The sequence below is a fragment of the Delphinapterus leucas genome, chromosome 2, assembly GCF_059928025.1.
Source record: "Delphinapterus leucas isolate spDelLeu-1000000601 "Yukka" chromosome 2, BTC_Dleu_Yukka2, whole genome shotgun sequence".
NCBI classification, from domain to species: Eukaryota; Metazoa; Chordata; class Mammalia; order Artiodactyla; family Monodontidae; genus Delphinapterus; species Delphinapterus leucas.
This window is the reverse complement of record NC_143130.1, coordinates 146,647,157-146,666,301: the sequence shown is the minus strand read 5'-3', so window position 1 is coordinate 146,666,301 and position 19,145 is coordinate 146,647,157. Positions and strand designations below refer to the sequence as shown.

The 19,145-nt window shown below is 35.8% G+C and overlaps 1 protein-coding gene across 5 annotated transcripts in view; it reads right to left on the bottom strand.

Moving 5' to 3' along the window:
* Positions 1–19,145, bottom strand: part of GPHN (gephyrin) — a 606,903-nt gene that overhangs the window by 377,796 nt on the left and 209,962 nt on the right. For all 5 annotated transcript variants that reach the window (XM_089907851.1, XM_089907850.1, XM_089907848.1 and 2 more), the window contains exon 3: positions 11,185–11,242. In XM_089907851.1, the coding sequence (XP_089763977.1) occupies positions 11,185–11,242 (58 nt within the window). The remainder of the gene's footprint in view (positions 1–11,184; positions 11,243–19,145) is intronic.

Below are 19,145 nucleotides of genomic sequence, written 5' to 3'. Positions count from 1 at the left end.
CTTTCTGTGTGTGCATTTACTTTATGGGGCCACTTGTTTTCGGCCTGAAGAATTTTCGTCAGTATTTATTGCAAGGTGAATCTGTTAGCAATAAATTCTCTCAGTTTTTGTTTACCTGGGAGTGTATTTCATCTTCAATTTTGAAAGACAGTTTTCCTGGATACAAGATCCTTGGTTTGTTGACAGGTTTTTTTTCTTTCAGTACTTTGAATGTGTCATACTACTGGCCTCCATTTTTACTGATGTTAAGTCAGATGTTAAATTTATCAGGTTCACTTCTTTTTGGTGAAAACTTTTTATAACTTTTATAAAACTTTTTATCTTTGTCTTTTGGCACTTTTACTATGATGTGTGGTATGAAATGGAAGACTGTGTCCCACCAAAATTCCTGTGTTGAAACTGTAATCACAATGTGATGGTATTTGGTAGGTGTGGGGTCTTTAGGAGGTAATTAGGTCATGAAGGTGAATTCGTTATGAATGGAATTAATGCCCTTATAACAAAAGGCCAGGCAGCTAGCTAGCTCTCTTTCTCATGTGAGGAATGGGAAGAAAGCTGTCTGCAACCCAGAGAAGGTCCTCATAAGAGCCTGACCATACTGACACCATTACCTCCAGAACTGTGAAAAATAACTTTTGTTGTATATGAGCCCTCTGCTATAGCAGCCTGAACTTACTAAAACCAGGTGCGTGGGTATGGATCTATTTTAGTTTATCTTATCTGGAATTGGTGGAGCTTCTTGGATGTGTACATTAATGTTTATAATTAAATTTGGCAAATTTTCAGCCATTATTTTTTAACATATTTTTTGTGCTCTTTTGTCTCCTTGTACTCCCATTACCATATGTTGGTGTGCTTAACGGTGTTCCACCTTTGTCTGAGGTTCTGATCATTTGCCTATCTTTAAGTCTGCTGTCAACTCAGAACAGTTGTTGAGTGAGCCCCACTAGCAAATCTTCCATTTCATTTATTATACTTGCAACTCCAGAATTTTCATTTGGTTCTTTTAAAAAATAATTTATATTTCTATTGATAGTCTCTATTTGATGAGACACTGTCATCTTGGCTTCTTTCCTTCTTTCAATATGGCTTCCTAGAAGATTTGTTTCTTTTTCTAAAAACGTATTTAAATAGACTGCTTTGAAATCTGTTAAATTCAATATCTAGGACCTCTCACAGGCAGTTTCTGCTGTCTGCTTTGTTTCTTGTGTATGGTCACACTCTCCTATTCTTTGTGTGTCTTAAAATACTTGTTGAAAATTGGACATATTATATAATATATTGTAGCAACCTGGGATACTGACACCCTTCCCTCTCTTCAGAGCTTTGTTGTTTGATTATTTATTTGTTTACTGAAATCAGCTAGGCTACTTTAAAAAGACTATTTCCACCCTGTATGAAACTTCTGATATTGCTCCTCAGAGGGTACAGCCAAGGCATACACAAAGTCACCTTGGGAAGACAGTGGTTTTAGTAGGGGTTTCTTCAACTGTCTCTTTTCTTTCCTTGATCTGTTAAGCTATTTGCCTCTTTGCTGGCACATCCAGCTGTTATGCTCCACTAATGATACTACTGTGATGAACAATGCCTGGGGACATACGTTGCTCCACAGTCTGATCAATTAAATTCAGACAGGGTAGATTTTCATTTCATCTTTGAGGTTTGTTCTGATCCAAGGATTCTTTTTAGCTGACTTTCTCCCAGGTTCAGTCTGATAAACTAATTTAGCTTCTTGCTCTTTTAGAGAGATTATCAGCCTACTCTGAATTGTTTACCACCAAAATATCCATTGTTTTTGAGAGTGACCTTAGGCTTGAACTTCCCCACATTGTTTCAAATAAGGCCTTTCCTTTGGGAATAGCTTAAGAGTAATATATTCTTATGGACTACCCTGGAAAAAATCTTTAAGCCACTGTTCCAAGTGCTGTGTAGGGGTGGTAGCCTTTGGTCTGCTTGGGTTGCCTCTCCTAATGTGGATGTTCTGCCCTATGAGCAAGCTGGAGTGAGGATGATGAGGCCTCCAGTATTCTCAGTGTGCTGCATCAGGACTACAGCTACCCTCCTATGAATGGGGGCTGGGTAAAGGAAGGGAGCCCCTGACTTTCAACTGCATTCATCAGGAATCCAACCTCTGCAATTCAGAGTTGGAGGCATGAGAAATGATGAAGGCCTGCCCATCTTGGAGAGATACCATAACCCTTAATTGGGAGCTGAGGGGAGAGGAAGCCCCATACTCGAGGCCACATCTACCCAGAGTGAAATTTCCATCAAGATGAGGAGGGGTTACTCCTACACTGTTGGTGGGAATGTAAATTGATGTAGCCACTATGGAAAACAGTATGGAGGTTCCTGAGAAAACTAAAAATAAAATTACCATATGATCCAGCAATCCTACTCTGGACAAAACTATAATCCAAAAAGATACATGCACCCCTAAGTTCATAGCAGCACTATTCACAATAGCCAAGATGTGGAAACAACCTAAATGTCCATCAACAGATGAATGGATAAAGAAGATGTGGTATATATACACAATGGAATACTACTCAGCCATAAAAAAGAACAAAATAATGCCATTTGAAGCAACATGGATGCAACTAGAGATTACCATACTAAGTGAAGTCAGAAAAAGAAAGACAAATACCATATGATATCACTTATATGTGGATAATCTAAAATATGATACAAATGAACCTATTCTACAAAACAGAAACAGACAGACATAGAGATTAAGACTTGTGGCTGCCAAGGGGGAGAGGGGGAGAGAGAGGGATGGACTGGGAATTTGGGGTTGGTAGATACAAACCATTATTACATTTAGAATGGATAAACAACACAGTCCTACTGTATAGCACAGGGAACTATATCCAATCTCCTGGGATAAACCATAATAGAAAAGGATATTTAAAAAAGAATGTATATATGCATAAAACTGAGTCACTTTGCTGTACAGCAGAGATTGGCACAACACTGTAAATCAACTATACTTCAGTTAAAAAAAAAGATGAGGAGGGGTTAAAATAAAGAGAGAAAGCATTCCATTTATAGTAGGAAACAAAAAATAGGACATAAACTCTTTGCCTAACCATAGGTCTTGAACATTTGTCCTTTTATTCTCTTAACAGCTTTTGTTTTATATTTAAATCTATAATCCATTTTGAGTTAATTTTTATATAAGAGGTATAAAATGGGTGAGGTTAATTTTTTTGCTTATGGATGCCCAACTATTCCAGAGTCATTTGTTGAAAAGGTTATCCACTGAAGTACTTTTGTAGCTTTATTAAACATCAAATGGACATATTTGTGTGAGTCTACTTACTGGTTATACATTCTGTTTCATTGATATTATCTATCTATCTGCCAATACTACACTATCTTGATTACTGTAGCTAACAGTAAACCTTATCATTGGGTAGAGCTAGTCCTTCCCTTTATTCTTTTTTGAAATTGTTTTAGCTATTCTAGAACCTATGCCTTTCCATATAATTTTAAAATAAATTTATGTAATTGTATGTCATAAAAAAAACTTGTTGGGTTTTTTAATAGAAAGTGCATAAACCTATATGTCAATTTGGAGAACAATGACACCCTTACTATGTTTAATCTTTCCATCCATGAACATGGTATGTCTGTCCATTTCTTTAAGTGTCCTTTTATTTCTTCAGCATTTTGTAGTTTTAAGCATACAGATATGTGTGTTCTTAAGCGCGACCTATTTAATTTTATTTGAAGTAATTGTAAATGGTATTGTTTTAAATTTCAGCTTCCTACTGTTGTAATTATATAAAAATCAAATTGACCTTTTTGATGTTGATCTTATATCCCCCAAATTAACTGAACTGACTTATTAGCTGCAGTTTTTCTCTAGATACTTTTTTCTACATAGACAATCATGTCATCTGCAAATAGGGAGTTTTATTTCTTACTTTCCAATCTTTGTGCCTTTTAATACGTTTTCTTGCCTTCCTGTGCTACTGAGAACTTCTAGTGCTCGGTTGGAGGAAAGTAGTGAGAGCGGACAACCTTGCTTTTTTCCTGATCTTAAGAGGAAGGCACTCATTCTTTCACCATTAAGTATATTGTTAGCTCTAATTTTTTGTAGATGTTCTATATCAAGTTCAGGAGGTTTCCCCCCACCCCATTCCTATTTTGTTAAGAGCTTTTTCAAGAACGGGTTTTAGATTTTGTCAAACACCTTTTCTGCATCAATTGATATGACCATATAATTTTTCTTTTTTAGCTTGTAGATATGATAGATTACATTGATTGTTTTTCCAATGTTGAACAAGTTTTTACCTCAAATAAATTCCACTTAGTAGTAGTGTGTAATAATTTTTTATACATTGTTGGATTTGATTTGGTAATATTTAGTAGAGGATTTTAAGTTCGTAAGAGATCTTGGTCTACAGTTTTCATTTTTGTACTGTCTTTTTCTGATTTTAGTATCAATGTAATACTAGCCTCATAAAACAAGGTGGGAAATGACTCAGTAAAGCTGAGTAAAATAGATATTAATTCTTCTTTAATGTGTGACAGAATTCTCCCATGAAACCATCTGGGACTGGAGCTTTATTAGGAGCTTTTTCATTACAAATTTAATTTCTTTAATGGTTATACAACTATGCAGATTGCCTATGTCATTGTGGTTAGTTTTGGTAGTATGTGGGTTTTGAGGAAGTGGTCCGTTTCTTCTAAGTTGTCCAATTTATGAGTATAGTTTTTCAAAGCCTTTTCTAATAATCTTTTTAATGACTAGAAGATATGCAGTGATAGTCTTTGTCCTATCCTAATATAGGTGATTGTGTCTTCTTTAGTTTCGTTAGTCTAGTAAGAGGTTTACTAATTTTATTGAGTTTTAAAAGAACCAGCTTTTTATTTGATTTTCCCCTGTCGTTTTAATGTTCCCAATTTCACTGATTCCAATTCTTAAGTATCTCCTGTCTTCTTCTTGCTCTGACTATATCTGGCTCCTATTTTTCTAGTTTCTTGAGGAAGAAACATAGATTAATGACTTGAGAGCTTTCCTCTCCCCTAAAAATTAGTGTTTTCATGGTATATCTTTTTCTATCCTTTTATTTTCAACCTACCTATGTCATTGTTTTTCAAATGAGTTTCTTGAGAATGGCATATGTTGGATCATTTCTAAAAATCCATTACATCAATTTCTGTCTTTTAATTGGTATATTTAGATTATTTATTTAAGGTAATTGTTGATATCTCAGGATTTAAATCTGCCATTTTATTATTTATCTTTTGCTTGTATCTTCTGTTTCTCTTTTCATGCCTTATTGTGGATTACTTGAGCACTTTTTAGGATTCCATCTTAACTTACAGTGTTTTTGAGTACACAATTTTAAATACTTTAGTGGTTGCTTGGTGTTTCAATATACAGATGTAACTTAAAACAGTCTACTGGTATTGGCGTTTTGTCATTTCAAGTGAAATACCGAAACTCTACTTCCACTTAGGCACCTTTACCCTCCCACATTTTAAATATGATTATGTTCATTATTTACTTTACATACATTGTGCACCACATCATATGGTGTTATAATTTTTGCTTCAACCTTCAAATGTGATTTAAGAAAATCATAAAAAAAGATCAGCTAATCTATTTACCCATTCTGCTGTTGTTCTTCCTTTCTAAATTTTCAAGCCTTTTTCTCTTATCATTTCCTTTCTCTTTAGAGAATTTCTTTACCCATTCTTTCAGGATAGGTTTCCTAGTGACAAATTCTTTTATTTTTCTTTTGTCTGAGTATCTGCTTCCCATTCATTCCTGAAGGATAATTTGACTGGATGTAGACTTTGTGCCGGGTAGTTCTTTCTTTCAGCACTTGAAAAATGTTGTGCCGCTTCCTTCTGGAGTCACTGCCCACCCTGCCACCACACACCCCCCCGCCCACCTTCAGTGTTTTATATTGGAGATGGTACTTTTCAGTTCTGTAATTTCCATTTGGCTTTTTGTAATTTCTATTTTCTTCATTTGTTTCAAGAGAATTACTAATAGCTTGTTGAAGCATTTTTATGATTGTTGCTTTAAAATCCTTGTCAGATAATTCCAACGTGATTATTCTTCATACTGGTGTCTGTTCACTGTTTTCTTCTCATTCAAGTTGTGATTTTCATTGACCTTGGTATGATGAGTGACTTTTGACTGTTCCCAGGACGTTCTGGATATTATGAGACTCTGAATCCTATTTAATCTTTTTAAGATGTCCTCTTGTTGACTTGTAGTATAAGGGCCATATGTTCAGCTTCTTGCTGGGTCCCACTGACACCACTCTGGCAGAAGTGAAGCACTGATTCCCACTGCCTCATTGAAGACAATAGGGTAGAAGTTTAACTCTTCTCTTAACCTTGCTGAAACCTTTCTGGTGAAAGTGGTGCATCACCTTGCTCCACATTGTTGTTAGTATGAGATATTCAGCTCCCTGCTGGACCCTGTTAACACTGAGAGGGGAAGGGAAGTAGAAGGTTGACTCATACTGAGAGTGCAGTAACATCTCCACTGATGTTGATGTATATGAGGGTGGAGTGTCATCTCCCTTAAAGGCCTCATTAACACAGTAAAGGGAGGGTGAAGTAGAGCGGTGACTAGTCCTATCTTGCACTGCCTCTTGGTCTAACTTCTGCTGGGTTGGGGGAGTCTCGGCTCATCACTGGACCCTACTGACACTACCCTACAGGAGGAATCAGAGCATAACCTGTTTCCACTGGGCTGGTGATAGAATATCAACTCCCTACTTGGTCCCCACTACCATATTCTGGCAGGGAAATCAGAGAACTGTCTACCCTGCTATGTGAGAGATGGAAGAATAGCTCCCTGATCACCCCACCAACACCACTGGCAGAGGGGATTCAGAGATCTGCCACCTGCTTCTGTCAGGTGGCAGGGGGTGAGCTGGAAGATCAGCTCCCTTCTTGGCTCTGCTGAAACTCTGGGAAGTTAAGTAGCTTTCTCATTGGCATTTGGCTGGAGTAGGGAGGGTATGCCATAAAAGGCTTTCTGTTCTGTTAGTCCACCCTTGTCTTGGGTCCTTTGGCAAGAGGGAACAGGCTTTTCTACGTGCTTTTCTTCTCTGCCTGTTGGTGGTTCCAGGTTGGAGGCTGGGTAAAATGGGAGACAAAAAGAAACCCAGGTAACTCACTGCCATGTCATTCCTCAAGTCCTGAAGTCCTAAGGCAGTCTGATTTCTTCTTCCTACCTTTCAGAGGCTTTCTATGCTTGTTTATTTTTTAATATAAACAAACAAAAGTCCAGGGATTTTTAATTGTGAGAGGAAAGATTTTGGAAGAACAGGGCTACTCCACCTTGGTTAGAACCAAAAGTCTTCTCAGTAGGAACACTTTTGAACTTGACAAACTCAGTGTAATATCTGGAGCAATTAATACATGAGCCAACAGAATAAAAAAGAAAAACAACATACAACCTTTCCTACTATACAAAAAAAGCACTATAATCATAATAGTATGGTGCTAGCAAAGGAACAGATGAACAGATCAATGAAACAACAGTTCAGGAAGAGAGAGATTTGTGTATGTGCATGTGTGTGTCTAGGCATATGAAAATTTAATACATGGTACCTGAGGCAGTTCAAACCATAGGGGGAAAAGATGGATTTTTCAATAAATTGGGCTGGGGAAATAGATACATTTGGAAAATATTATGAAAGTTTAGTCATCTCATTTGTAAATAAAAACAAATTTATACCAATATAAATTACAAATATATTAAAGAGTTAATACTTAAATATCTCTATTTTAAATAAATTTAGCCAAGTGGCAGTATAAATTGGCTTAACTACCTTGGAAAACAGTTTGATTTCATCCAGAAAACATACATTACTAAAACTCAGGAATCCCATTCCTCAGTATATATTTCAGAGAAACTCTTACACAGGATATTTTATAAGACTTTTATAGCATCATTTTTCATAATAGTTCCAAATGGAAATAAGTTGAATATTCTTCAACAGAAGGATGTCTCAATAATTTGTGGCACAATGCACTATTTTATAGCAAAAAATAAAACAAAAAAATAAACCAAAAACAACCCCCCAAAAACCTTAGCTATAGACAACAACCTGATGAATCTCACAGTATTGAAAAAAAGAAGCAAGGCACAACAGATTGAATACAATGCGACTCAATTCATACAAAGTTCAAAGAGAAACAAAAATAAATTGTAATATTTAAGCATGTATACATATATAGTAAAACTAAATAAAAGAAAGGAACTGATAATGATAAAAATTCAGGGTATTGGGTGGAAGAGATGGTTGTGATTGGGCTAGGAATGTATTTGCTGTTTATCCCTTAAGGCTTTGGCCAAGCAGCCATTCAATATGAGGTGATTTACGGTAAATTATAAATGTATGCTTAATTCAAACTATATATGAACTAAATAATGATTTCTGGTGCTAGAAGCATTGTGAAAGATTACCACATCTGACAAAAATTGAATTATGCTTCATCAACCAATCATATCTTTTTAATAGTAAATGTACACATGCATATTTATTTATACACGGTATACTACAAAGAGTATATTTCAAATTTAGACTTAATTGTACTATTTAGGTAATTTAAAATTACTCATATACTAGCCAAATAAAATAAACATTACAACCAGATGTTTCAAATTTCCTCCAATCAAAACAAAAAGATATCAGCTGAAAATACTAATGGTGCCAAAAAATGCTGAAATATTTTATGACTGTTTTTCTTCCAACACTTTTGAAAGGAAGAATCAATTTCACATTTTTTTATGCCTCAGGCCTCAAACTCTCTAAAGCTGTTTTAGATACAGTAACTGATGGAAAAAAATCACTATTACATGTCATCCATGAATCATGTTTTTTTTCAAGGAATCTCTTGAGGAGTAACTGTTAAAATTCTATAATTAAAAAGAAAACACGGGCTTCCCTGGTGGCGCAGTGGTTGAGAGTCTGCCTGCTGATGCAGGGGACACGGGTTCGTGCCCCGGTCCGGGAAGATCCCACATGCCGCGGAGCGGCTGGGCCCGTGAGCCATGGCCGCTGAGCCTGCGCGTCCAGAGCCTGTGCTCCGCAACGGGAGAGGCCACAACAGTGAGAGGCCCGCGTACCGAAAAAAAAAAAAAAACCACAATGAAAAACACTACTCCTTTAGAGAAGTCACTACTAAAAAATTGAAAACATTTCTGCTAATTAATTAAAAGAGTATATTTATCCTCTGTTTCTAGGATGGGCCTTCCCCAAGGCAACAGTTTTGGGCCACTATTATGATCTCATATAGCTCTTTTAGGCAATTCCACTAACTAGCATGGCCTCAGCTAACTTTTTCATAATGACAAATCTCAGTATCAACTGAAAGACAGAATTATCTTTCTTTTGAGTTACAAGCTGATTTACCCAATGGCTTAGTGGATATATGGTTATCTAAGAGGAACCTCAAATTCAGTAAGTCCAAAACTTACCCTATTTCCTCTCAAACTTATTCCTTGTTTTGTATCTCCTCTTTAGGTTAACACCAACACAACCTACTCAGATTCCCAAGGCAGAAACCTAGGTCAACCTTTCCAGCTTCCCTTAAATATCCAATAAATCACCAAGTATTGTTGATTCTATTTTCTTAAATAATATTTCTTGAATCTGAGGCTTTTTTCTTCAGCCTCACTGCCACTGCTTTAGTTCAAGTTTCAATCGTTGCCTATATTCCTGCAATCTGGTCTCCTTCCTTATAGATGGAACCTCTTCTCCACTGAAATAATTTTTCTCACTCATCAAAGAAAAACCTAATAAAATCACCAACATGATTATGCCACTTTCTTTCTTAAAATCACATAATGGCACCCCATAGTTTTCAGTTTAAAAATCCAAATTTCTTAACATGGCATAAAGGCCCAATGACAATCCTACATCTCAACAATCTTTATTTTACACGTGTGATCTATCTGGTGTCATATTATCTCCTATCTATGCATTCACAAGTGCCTCTGCTTCTGTACAGAATTCCAATTTGCTTAGTACACCTCTTAGAAAGATTTTGCTGATTATCTTTTTTGAATGACCAAGTGTCCTTCCTTCCTATGTATTTCATAGAATGCTTTGTTTACCTTTATCACTTAACACATATTGCAACTGTAATATAAGACAGAGCACCTTTAAGCACCACAAAAAATTAATTTCAACAAGCTCACCTTTATTAATTCCCATTTTATTTTCCGAAAAATGAGAGATATGGATTAGACATAAGGTTCCTCTCAGCCAAACTACTTTATGAATTTATGTCAAGTTGGAAAGAGTCTCTTGACACTCCTGACTTTTTTCCCCCACTTGCTGCTAGAATACAATCATGGTATTAATTACTGGTGTTGTCCACACAGAACACCTGAGATACTGAAAGTAACAGTATAGAACATAAACATGAATTTAACTTATTTAAAAATAATGTAACCAAGTTTAGGAATTATTTACTAAGATTTGAATTTATTGAACTTGATTTAGAAAAGTTTGATCAAATCAAACTTAACAATTTGTTGAGATCTTTACATGTACTGTTAAGAGGCTCAACTCGTCTTGTTTACCCTTGCTATCCAATTGTTAAATTTTATTCAAGGAAAAGACTAAGTTCAGTTCTCTTTAGACTGTAAACTGCTTTTAGGAAAGGGCCACGTGTTATGCTAGAAGACTAATAGTCCACAGGATTTAGTAAAATGTTAGAGACAGAAAAATGTAACAATGCTGTAATATTCAAAGAATAAGGTCAATTTTTCATGTATTGTGCTGTAAATTTTAAATTGAGATTGACCTACTGTGTTATCAAAGGAACCAGGAACTATATACTAGAAGACTAATATTATTTATAATTGGTGAAAGATGATAGGGAAAAGAAATTAAAACAAGATTTTAAAAAGTCCATTATGCATAGTAATGCTTATAAAGTGTTTTCTTAAGTAAATTTTCAATGAAGTTTACAAGAAAGGGTTGCTTTCTTGATTCTCCTAACATGTATTGATGATGGTAGATGAAATCTGATGATGATTATCTGATATGTATATTTTAATTCAAACAGGATAACGGAATTAAATGATGTCCTAACACTGCCAAAGATTCAACAGGATAAAGAAAAAACAATTATTTGCCCACCTTCCCACTGAGACACTGATTCTTTGTAGAGGTGAAAAACGCCATACTATACCTTGATTTCTTCTATTTCATCTGGTACTATCTTGTATGCTGATATAGTCCCACCCAACCTGAAATTAGGAGAAAAAAATATTCTCAAAACCGGCAACAGTGTATTAAAAATATGGACTATTTCTTCCATTAGCATCAGAGTGCCACCAATAATTGCCCATTACCCACCCCAATAACCATGGAGGAAAAACAACCATTCGTGCTCAGGTTTTCCATATAGTAGTTTAAAAAGATAGACAGTAAATGACTACTGAAAGAGGAAACATAAGTTAGATTTTTAATCATAATTAAACTTCTCTTATCAATGGTTTTAATGATGCTCAAACTGTCACTTTTACTGATAGATTCTGTCACAACTAAGATGTATCAAGAACAATAGCAGACATTTCTATTTTCATGGCATCATGAGACACAGCTAGGTTTAGAATATCTATCAATTTAACATACCATCAGTATTCTATAGTATTGTACTCAGGAAGACTGATTCCAAATTTCATGTTCTTTCCCTTATAACACACTGCTTTCCTCACTAAAGGAATCATTCTAGAGGTAAAGTGCTCTTTTACTCTAATCGCAATTTTTCAAAGGTCCCACAACTAGGAGTGGCAGACTGGGCTTAAGAACTCACTTCCAGAAACTGATAAGCAAATTCTAAAATTCATATGGAAATTCAAGGAACACATAACAGTCAAAAAATCTTGAAAAGAAGAAAGCTGGAGAAGTTACACTTTCTGATTTCAAGTCACTACAGATCTACAATAATCAAGACAATGTGGAGCTGGCGTAAGGAAAGACATATAAAGCAATAGGGTACAACTGAAAGTCCGGAAACAAACATCACATTTATGGTCAACTAGTTTTTGTTTTCCTTTTTATTTTATTGTAATAAATATAGTTAACATTTTAACCATTTTTAAGTGTACAGCTAAGTGACAATTACATTCATAATGATGTGCAACCATCATTACTATTTATTTCCAAAACTTATCCATAACTTAAACAGAAACTCTGTAATCATTAAGGAATAACTCCTAATTTTCCCCTTCCCCCAGGCCCTGGTAACTCCTAAACAACACTGTCTTTACGAATTTGACTATTCTAGGAAACTCACATAGAGGAATCATACAATATCCGTCCTTCTGTATCTGGCATATTCCACTCAGCATAGTTCTCAAGCTTTATCCACATGGTAGCATGTATCAGAACTTCAATCTATGAATTACTCAATCATATGGTAATTCCATATTTAGCATTTGAAGGACTGCCAAAGAGTTTTCCACAGTGGCTGTACGATTTTACACTACCACCAAGAATGCATGATGGTTCCAATTTATCCACATCTTCATCAATACTTGTTATTCTATTTTTTTAATGGCTACCCTAATGGGTGTAAACTGGTAACTCATAGTTTTGAGACTCGCATTTCCCTAATAAGCAGTGATATAGAGCATGGGTCCCCAACCCAGGGAACGGTGGGCAAGCGATGGGCAAGTGACTAAAAGCTTCATCTGCCACTCCCTGTCCCTCGAATTACCACCTAAACCATCCCGCCCTGCCCTGTCAGTGGAAAAATTGTTTTACATAAAACCGGTCCCAGGTGACAAAAAGGTTGGGGACCACTGCTACAGAGTATCTTTTCATGTTCTTATTGGCCATCTGTATATCTTCTCTAAAGAAATATCTATTCAAGTGCTCTGGCAATTTTTAAATTGGGTTGTTTGTCTTTTTGCTGTTGAGTTGTAGTTTTCCATATATTCTGGATATTAAACTCTTACCTAAGATATTATTTCCAAATATTTTCTCTCATTCTGTAGGCTGTCTTTTAACGTTCTTGATAATACTTTGATTCACAAAAACTTTTAATTTTGGTGCCGCACAATTTATGTATTTTATTCTTTTCGTGCTCACTTTACTGGTGTCATGCATAAGAGTCCATTGCCAAGCAGAAACTAACACACCATTGTAAAGCAATTATACTCCAATAAAGATGTAAAAAAAAAAAAGAATCCATTGCCAAATCCAAGGCCTTGAAGATTTATCCTTATGTTTTCTTCAAAGTGTTTTATGGTTTTAGTTCTTCTATTTAGAACACTAATCTGTTTTGAGTTCATGTTTGAATACGGTGTGAGATATGGGTTCAAGTTAATTCTTTTCCATGTGGAAATCCAATCATTTAGCAACATTTGTTGACAAGCTTTTTCTTTCCCAAAGCTGTTGTCAAAGCTTTGACGTAGCACCCTTGTCTAAAATGAATTTTCCATAGATACGGGTTTATTTCTGGATCCTTAATTTTATTCAATTGGTCTATAGGTCTATCTTTTTGTGGTTCTCAGCATAGAAGTCTTTTACCACACTGGTTAAATGTATTCCTAGGCATTTATTTTCAGATGCTATTTTAAATGGCGTAGCTTTTAATTTCCTTTCAGATTGTTTATTGCCAGTGTATAGAAACAAGTAATTTTCATGTGTTGATCTTGTACCCTGTAACTTTGCTGAACTTGTTTATTTTTTTAAATTTATTTATTTATTTTTGGCTGTGTTCAGTCTTTGCTGCTGTGCACGGGCTTTCTCTAGTTGCGTGGGCTTCTCTTGTTGAAGATCATGGGCTCTAGACGCGCGGGTTAAAGTAGCTGTGGCATGCAGGCTCAGTAGCGGTGGCTCGAGGGCTCTAGAGCACAGGCTCAGTAGTTGTGGTGAATGGCCTTAGTTGCTGCACGGCATGTGGGATCTTCCTGGAGCAGGGGCTGAACCCGTGTCCCCTGCATTGGTAGGCGGATTCTTAACCACTGCGCCACCAGGGAAGTCCCTGAACTTGTTTATTGACTCTAGTAACTTTCTTGTGGATTATCGATATACAGGATCATATTATCTGTGAATAAAGGTAGATTTACTTCTCACTTAACAGGCTGGATGCCTTTTATTTCTTGTCCTTGTCTAAATACGCTGGCTAGAACTTCCAATGCAACGTTCAACATCAGTGGTGAAAGCAGGTATCTTTGTCTTGTTCCAGATATAAAAAGAAAGCTTTCCATTTTTCACAACTGAATATGGTGTTAGTTGTGGGGTTTTCACAAATGCCTTTTATCAGGTTAAGGAAGTTCCCTCTGTTCCTAGTTTTCTGAGTGTTTTTACCATGAAAAGAATGCTGGATTTTTGTTAAATGCTTTCTCTGTGTCAAATGAGATGATCATGTGGTTTTCTGCTTTTCAATCTTTCTATTAATGTGGTATTATTGCAGTGATTAATTTTCTTATATTGAACTACCCTTGAACACCTGGGGTAATCTCACTTGGTCACTGTGTATAATTCTTTTAATATGTGGTTGCATTCAGTGTCCTAATACTTTCCTATTTTGCATCTATATTCATAAGGGTTATTACTCTATAATTTTTCTTTCTTCTGGATGTCTTTATCTGGCTTTGGTAGCAAGGTAATTCTGGCCTCATTGAATGAGTTAGAAAGTATTTTCTCCTCTTCTGTTTTATGGAAGAGTTTGAAAAGCATAATGTTAATTCTTTAAATGTTTGGAATAATTTACCAGTGAAGTAATCTGGTCCTAGACTTTTCTTTGGTGGGAGATTCTTTTTTGTAATTAATTTTTACTGGAGTATAGTTGTTTTACAATCTTCTGTTTGGTGGGAGGTTTTTAATTGTTGAAAATCTGTTTACTTGTTACAGATCTGTTGAGACTTTCTATTTATTTTTATGTCAGTTTAGGTAATTCACATGCTTCTTGGAATTTGTCTATTTCATCTAGGTTACCAAATTTGTTGGCATACAACTGTTTAGAGGATTTTTTATAATCATTTTTATTTGTGTAAGATCAGTAGTAATATTCACATCTTTATTTCTGATTTGTTTTTGAGCTTCCTCTTTTTCTTAATCAATCTAGCTAATGGTTTGTCAACTTTGTTAATTTTTTCAGAGAACAAACTTTTGTTTTTGTTGACTCTGTACTGTTTTTCTATTCTCTATTTAGCTCCACCTTAATCCTTATTATTTTCTTCCTTGATCTTTTCTTTTTACCCTGCCTCCCTCCCTTCCTTACATTAATTGTCTTACGTATTTAAGCTGATTTTTTTTCTTTTTCTGTAGTGAATCATTTTAATTCCCTTGTCATTTCCTGTTTTACAACTTTTAGGTATTTTTTTAGTGGTTACCATGGGGAATACATTTAATATTCTAAATTTATAGCAATCTAGTTGACTGATAACAACTTAAATCATTATATGAAATGTCTGCTCCTAAACAGGGCTATCTTCCTACTTTTATGTTGTTGTCATAGCTAAGTTTGCTAGTTTTGGAGTTAGTTTTCTCTTTTTCTCTAGTCCTTCAGGGTATAAAGTACTGTATTTATCGAGGATGTTTCTTTCTTTTTGATGTGGACATTTATAGCTATATATTTCCCTTTGAAGAGTGCTTCCACTGCATCCCGTAAGTTTTGGTATGCTGTGTTTTTGTTTACATTTGTCTCAAGGTATTTTCTAATTAACCTTGTGATTTCTTTTTGAACCACTGGTTAAGAGTGAACTGTTTAGTTTCCATATATTGTGAATTTTCTAGATTCCCTACATTTTTGTTTGCTAGCATCTTTCCAATGTGGCCAGAGAAAATACTTGGAATGATTTCAATCCTTTTAAATTTACTGAGGCATTTTTTTTGTGTCCTAACATTTGGCTTATCCTATAAAATGTTCCAGGTCTTCCTTTGTGTATTATCAGCAATTCTCTTTTGAAACATGACTGTGCTTGTGTCTGTTAATTTACTGTTAGAATTAAATGTGATAATACATTTATTTCCTTAATGCAATTTCATTTAACAGGCTTCTAATTATATGACTTTTCTGAATGAATTAATCTATGTAATAAAAATAAAGGAATCTGTAGATAGTGATTGCCATTACTGAAACAGTTCCAGAAAAAAAATATTGGTCCAAATTCATTAGGAATAGAAATATTTAAAGGTAATTCAAAGTTGCTCAGAAATATTTTAATTTTCTCCCCAACTCTAATCTGCTTCTTCTACAGTTCTCCCCAGTTTTTGTTATGGTAAATGTTAATTGATCCAGTAGTCCATGTCGTAAGTGTGGAAATCTTTCAAATGCCTTTACCTTTCTCAGCCCCTACAACAAGTAATAACAGTCAAATTTTTATTGGCCTTAATTTATCTGGAAAATAGCCATTCTTCCATTTCCACTTCAGTACTTTAAGATTTTATCATTTCTAACCACAGTTTTAGTAGTATCCTTACCACAGTTGTAACAAGCTGTATCTTTCTAAAATGTAATTCTTCTCATGTCACATCCTTATTAATGGATAATACCTTAAGAAGTGATGAGAATTCCCTTTATAAACTCGACTCCTCAGTCCATTTCTTGTTTCATTTCCTGTAACCCTTTCACAGTACCTCTTTGTTCTAGCCATGCCCAATTGTCACTAATTTCATAAATGCTTTATGCCTCTCTATTACCTGTACCTTGAATGCTCTTCTATACCCCCAAAACTCCATATCAACCTTCAGGAGTCAAATACCACTTTGAAAACACTTACACAAACTCTGGAAGCAGAAATAAGCACCTCCTCTACTGTGAATAGTGCCTTACTCACACTTGCATTATAGCTTTTATCCTACTATTATAATTAGCTGTTTAGAGAACTACCTTCTCCACTAGATTATGAAGGTACAGATTATATTTTAAATTACTTTCTACACTTGGCAAATAGTGAGTAATTAAAGCTTGATAAAGCAGCACACATTTGGTAAATTAATGCGAGAGGTTAGAGGAGCCAGACATGTGAATTTTCACCAAGATCATAAACAAAATCTTTTTTAAGAGCAGTATCTCCAGACTTTCAGATCAAGATGGATGAGTGGGAGAAAGCATGAACACACCAAAAATACATCTACATTACTACAGGAGGCAGGTCAAAAAGATCTTGCTTTATGTCAGATAGTGTTCTGCCTATGTTTTCTTCTAAGAGTTTTATAGTATCCAGCCTTACATTTAGGTCTTTAATCCACTTTGAGTTTATTTTTGTGTGTGGTGTTAGGGAGTGTTTTAATTTCTTTCTTTTACATGTAGCTATCCAGTTTTCCCAGCACCACTTACCGAAGAGACAGTGTTTTCTCCACTGTATATTCTTGCCTCCTTTGTCATAGACTGTGACATGGAACAGGTGCGTGGGTTTATCTCTGGACTTTCTATCCTGTTTCATTCACCTGTATTTGTTTTTGTGCCAGTACCATACAGTTTTGATTACTGTAGCTTTGTAGTATAGGCTGAAGTCAGGGAACCTGATTATTTACACTCCGTTGTGCTTTCTCAAGATTGCTTTGGCTATTTGGGGTCTTCCGGGTTTCCAAACAAATTGTAAAACTTTTTGTTCTAGTTCTGGGAAAAATACCATTGGTAACTTGATAGGGATTACATTGAATATGCAGATTGCTTTGGGTACTACAGTCATTTTGATACTGTTAATTCTTCCAATCCAAGAACATGGTATCTCTCTCCATCTGTTTGTGTCACCTTTGATTTCTTTCACCAGTATCTTATAGTTATCCAAATACAGGTCTATTGCTTCCTTAGATAGGTTTATTCCTAGGTATTTTATTCTTTTTGATGTGGTGGTAAGTGGGATTGTTTCCTTAATTTACCTTTTACTCTTCTACACTGTTGGTGGAAATGTAAATTGGTACAGCCACTATGGAGAATAGTATGGAGGTTCTTTAATAAACTAAAAATAAAACTACCCTATAATCCAGGAATCCCCCTCCTGGGCATATTCCCAGAGAAAACCATAATTCGAAAAGATACATACACCCCATTGTTCACTGCAGCACTATTTACAACAGCCAGGACATTGAAGCAAGCTAAATGTCCATCAACAGAGGAATGGATAAAGAAGATGTGGTACATATATACAACGGAGTATTAATCAGCCATAAAAAAGAACAAAATAATGCCATTTGCAGCAACATGGGTGGACCTAGAGACTGTCATACTGAGTGAGGTCACACAGAGAAAGACAAATATGATATCGCTTATATGTGGAATCTAAATAAAAGGTCAAAATGAACTTATTTACAAAACAGAAATACAGTCACAGATGTAGAAAACAATCTTATGGTTACCAGGGGGAAAAGGAGGGGAGGGATAAATTGGGAGATTGAGATTGACATATACATACTACTATATATAAAATAGATAACTAATATGGACCTACTGTATAGCACAGGTAACTCTACTCAATACTCTTTAATGACCTATATGGGAAAGGAATCTAAAAAAGGATATATGTATAACTGATTGACTTCTCTGTACAGCAGAAAGTAACATTATAAATCAACTATACTCCAATAAAAAAAATACATCTACATGAGGAACAATTCTCACTAAAAAGTAACTGAAAATTGGCATAAAGACTCCTGTACAACTAAGGTTGTAAGACAGAATCACAGGGAATCAGGCAGCAAGGGAAGTGATCAGGTCAGGACTTGTGCCCCTGGGAGGGGACTCAGAGGAAAAGGGAGATTACAGGGGTGGAGAATTTCCCTGGAGATGGTTCCAGCCACGTATTAGGTGCCCTAGTACTGGAGTCTGACACAGGGAAGATAAGCCCCCTTGGCTGGTTGAGCTCTGCTGCAATGAACAGGAGGGCTGTCAGCAGCACGGACTTCATTTGTGAGGAGTTAACCAGCACTGGCTTGCTCCCATGGCAGAACAGAGAGGGAGAATTAGGACTGCATGAGTGACTACCCAGTTTCCCACAACAGCCCCAGCATGCACCCCAGCCCAAGCTGAGCTAATGCTCCAGCCATGCTTATTTCACCTCAGAGCTCCACAATGGAGTGACAGTTGCCACAACTGGGAAGGCTCATCTGTGGGAGGCAGAGGTGACTCAGACCTGGGCAGTGTCTGAGCACAGCACGGTGGCCAATGCTCGTGCTTACCGAGAAAGCTTA